At 42.6% G+C, this 4,475-nt stretch overlaps 1 protein-coding gene across 1 annotated transcript in view; it reads left to right on the top strand.

Moving 5' to 3' along the window:
- The window catches only part of ADAMTSL1 (ADAMTS like 1), a 367,415-nt gene that overhangs the window by 343,080 nt on the left and 19,860 nt on the right, over window positions 1–4,475 (top strand). The window contains exon 24 of the mRNA XM_027766822.1: window positions 3,821–4,033. Coding sequence (XP_027622623.1) covers window positions 3,821–4,033 — 213 coding nt within the window. The remainder of the gene's footprint in view (window positions 1–3,820; window positions 4,034–4,475) is intronic.

The following is a 4,475-nucleotide window of genomic DNA, read 5'->3' as shown; positions in this document are numbered from 1 at the left end:
ATTGCTGGACTCCCACATAGTCAACCTCAGTTCAACTCCTGGACCCAGTGGCTTAAACCTCATACCAGGCATGTTTGCATGCATGCCAAAGATCTTGAGAGGAGAACAGAGGCTTAGAATGGATTGTAACCGGCCATCCCTCTGGGCAGGGATTTCTCACTTTCTGTCTCTCTGGCAAGCACACCCACCCTAGAGCTAAAATCTCTCTCTAGGGAAAATAAAATTATTTACTTTAATATTATTTTCTTTTTTCATTTACTGTAGGGTATGCATGTTCACTAGAGAGAGGAGGAGGTAGGAAAAGTGAAAAAACAAGCCACCAGGTCCAGACTTGAACGGCACTCGGCCATGGGGGTATCCAGCACCTTAACCACACACCATCTGCTGGCCCCCACCTTGTTAAGTTTTAAAATGAAAGGCTTTACTGTGACAGCCACCTCTCAAAGACAGTCTTAGTTGCTGTTTCTCCTGGGTCTTTTTCAAACTGAGTTCCAGAAATTCCACATCTATGGCAGCCCTCGTGCTTGCCCTTGAAAGGTCTCTACTCCATTCTCATCCCCACCAGGAGCAGCAGTCTGGAGACCGGGGGACATACCTAAGACGCTATGCACTGAAAGAAGTGAGTGTCTTAGCTGCTCACTTTGACCTCTAATTCCAAGGAAAGAGGAGTATGAATGTAATTGTTATGCAAATACACCTCTTATTTAGCTGACTAAGGTTTCTAGCTTCCAGATAAATAACTTTATCAGCCACAGAGAACAGCTGCTACCACTCCTTTTTCTGCCTAACTCTCATAAATCCTAATGGGGAATGAGGATTAGAAGTAACTATGAGATTTCCTGGCCAAATGTCTCCTGTTTGCTTGGGAATAGTGAGTTTCTTTTTCATCAACTTAGAATCTAATCAGCCTCACCAGAGCTCTGTCCAGACTGACCAAGCAGAATGATGGATGGGGCCAGCATCTCAACAGCACATGGCACTTCTTTCCTTCAAAGCAGATGTGATAAGGAGACATACATTTGCCTGTTTCAGACTGTCTGGAAGCTGTACTTGTTTCCAACTGCACTTTTTATTTGTCTAAATACATATATACCTATTCTTGCATGAAACCAGCATCTGACTCTTTTTGGCAGAAGGGTGGACATGCTGTTGATCCCAAGAGATTCTTCAATGCGCTGATTTCTGTTTACCTCTCCCTAAGCCCATTCATGCCCTCATTTGCATAGCAGTACAGTGACATAACCGTGGACTCATGGTATGTAGATGCCCGGATGCCACTGATGCAGGGTTACAGGGGTGATCGGGCCCAGCACCTGCAGCAGGACATGTGGTGAAGCCTGGGGGCGGGGGAAGTAATGCTTTAGTCTAGGTCATATTGCTTAGGTCAATCACTGAGCAACTGCTAAGAGCTTTAAGCCATTTTGTGATTTCATCGTGGGCCTATTCTCTATATTTTTAGGATTCCAATGTCCTACCTCACCACCATGTGGAGAACCTGCTTCTCCTGAGTACCTTGAAATTGGACAGGTCAGCAAGGGCCAGGACAGCACATGAATAGAAGCTCAGTTGAGAGAAAGAGCCAGAAGTTTCTGACTCTTTCTTCCTACATGTATCAGTTAGCCATCACTACACACACACAGATGCATTACAGGAAAATTAAAAAAGAGAGAGAGAAACTAGGTGACTTAAAGCAACAATTATTTATTCTTACTGATCTTACTTAGTTCAAATGGTCTAGAATGGAGTTGGTTGGTGTGACCTGGCTGTTCTCCACATTTCTGTCTTCTTCCTCTTAGAATCCTTAGGCCTGTCCAGCATGTTTTTTGTTTTGTTTTGTTTTGTTTTTTGTTTTCTGGGGTTTTTTTAGAGGTTTTTGCTATAGGGCGCATGCACTCGCCTGAAAGACACAGAGAGAGAAAGTGAGAAATCACCCCCCAGGGGCGATGGCCACGTCACAATCCCTTCTCCTCCATTCTCCTATCAGGATCTTGGGCATACACGCACATGCACCTGGCGTGAGTTTAAGCCACTGGGCCTGGGACTCAAACTGCAGTTAACTACATGGGAGTCCAGTGACACAGCCATTATGCTAACAGCGGTCCCCAGCATGTTCTTGTAATGATGAATGCACAAGAGCACAAGAAAAAAACTCACAAGAGCTCTTGAGATCTAGATTTGCAACTGGTATACCAGTACATCAGCCTAATTTTTTAATGGGGTGAAGTAGACATAAAATTTACCATTTTAACTATTACTGTTCAATACCATTAAGTGCATTCATACAACAGTACAACTGTCATCACTATTCATCTCCAGAAATTTTTCATCATTTCAAACTAAACTTCATACTCACTAAAGAATAACTCCCCACTATTCCCTTCCTTCAGGCTCTGGTACTGGTATTCTACTTTCTGTCTCTATGAATTTGACCATGCTAGGTCCCTTGTATAAATGAAGTTATACAATCTTGGTCCTTTTGTATCTGCCCTCTTTCACCTAGATTGTTTTCAAAGTTCCTACATGTGGGGGACCAGCAGTTAGCATAATGGCTATGTTGCTGGACTCCCACGCAGTCGACCGCAGTTCGCATCCCGGACCCAGTGGCTTAAACTCACGCCGGGTGCATGTACATGTGTGCCCAAGATCCCAAGAGGAGAATGGAGAAGAAGGGATTGCAGCATGGCCATCCCCCCGGGGGGTGATTTCTTGTTTTCTGTCCCTCTCTTGTCTGGTGAGCATATGCGCCCTATAGCAAAAACCTCTCCAAAAAAAAAAAAAGTTCCTACACGTGGCCAAATTTCATTCCTTTTTAAGGCTGAATAATATTCTATCACATGATATTTTGTTTATCCTTTAGTGGATATTTGGATTGTTTTCATCTTTTGGCTATCATGAAAAATGCTGCTATGTGGCTGGCAGGTGGCATGGTTGTTAAGGCGTAGGACTCTCTCATGGCCAACTGTGGTTCGAGTCCCAGACCTGGTAGCTTGTTTTCTCACTTTCCCCCTCTTTCATTGGTCAAATTAAGATAACTCTGGTCAAATTAAGATAATAATGAATATAATTAAATAATTCATTAAAACAATGCTATGAAGCTTCATGTACAAATATCTTTTCAAGGCCTTGCTTTTGAATCTTTTGGACATATATTCTGATGTAGAATTGCTGTATCCTGTGGTTAACTGTTTAATTCTTTGAGGGACTTTCACACTGTGTTTCACAGTGGCTGTAGTAATTTACATTCCCACTGATAATTGACAACAGTTCCAATTTCTCCCCACATTTGATAGTTTCTTTCTTCTAATTATATTTACTTATTTATATATGTGTGTATACACACACACACACACACACACACATATACATGTATGTAATCCTGGTCAGTCTAAGGTAGTATCTATTCATGGTTTTTGATTTGCATTTCCCTAAAGATTAGTTGAAGATATTCTCATGTGCTTAATGGCCATTTGTGTATCTTCTTTGAGAAAATGCCCTTTTTTTTTAATCTGTGTGGGTTGGTTCTTGAAGAACTCCTTATATATTCTGTATATTAATCACTTGTCAGATTATGGTTTACAAATACTTCATCCTATTCTACTGGTTGTCATTTACTTGATAGTGTCCTGAGATACTTGTTTTTTAGTGTTGTTTAATATGTGAGAAGCCATTGCTACACCCAATGTCATGAAACTTTTACTCCATGTTTCCTTCTAAGAGTTTTATACTTTTCACTCTTCTGGGCCTTGAAAACACTAAAACAACTTACCAAGAATATCTTTTCTGAGTTTACCAATGACGTACTTCTCTCCTCTCCTTCCAGGCTGCCCCATCAAAGGCCACCCTACTCCCAATATTACCTGGTTCCATGGTGGTCAGCCAGTTGCCGCTGTCACAGGACTGACGCATCACGTCTTGGCAGCTGGACAGATCCTTCAGGTTGCAAACCTTAGTGGTGGGTCTCAAGGGGAATTCAGCTGCCTGGCCCAGAATGAGGCAGGAGTACTCATCCAGAAAGCATCTGTAGTGATCCAAGGTAAGAAACCCTTTAGGCTTTGGGTGCTGAACTTCTTGAACAAAAGCGCCCACCTAGGAATCTAATTCTCCAGTAGAACAAAGTGATTCTGACCTCTAGTGATTCCTACGGCATGGAAAAGTGGGCTGAACTATTTTTCCATACACTGAGAACACTTCTGCCAACACGGCCCAGCCAAGCCCAGCAAAGTTAGTGCTGCCTTCGAAAATGGCCCTTCTGCTCCTAATATTGCTGTTGCTTAGGACCAAGAGAAGTCCACCATATGTCAAAGTCGAATGTGTTTCCTTTATTCTGGCTCAATTAGTAAAGATCACGCAAGCACACACACACAAATATCTATTTAAAGGTAGTTTTTGCCTGCTATGTAGGGGTCCTGGCAAAGAACAGAATGAGAAGCCCCTCCAGCATCACAGAGTGGAAAGCCTATGGGTTGGGACTTCCC

The sequence above is a fragment of the Tupaia chinensis genome, unplaced genomic scaffold (assembly GCF_000334495.1).
Source record: "Tupaia chinensis unplaced genomic scaffold, TupChi_1.0 Scaffold143720_1, whole genome shotgun sequence".
Lineage (NCBI taxonomy): Eukaryota > Metazoa > Chordata > Mammalia > Scandentia > Tupaiidae > Tupaia > Tupaia belangeri.
The sequence above is the reverse complement of the archived record's forward strand: the minus strand, read 5'-3'. Positions and strand labels throughout refer to the sequence as shown.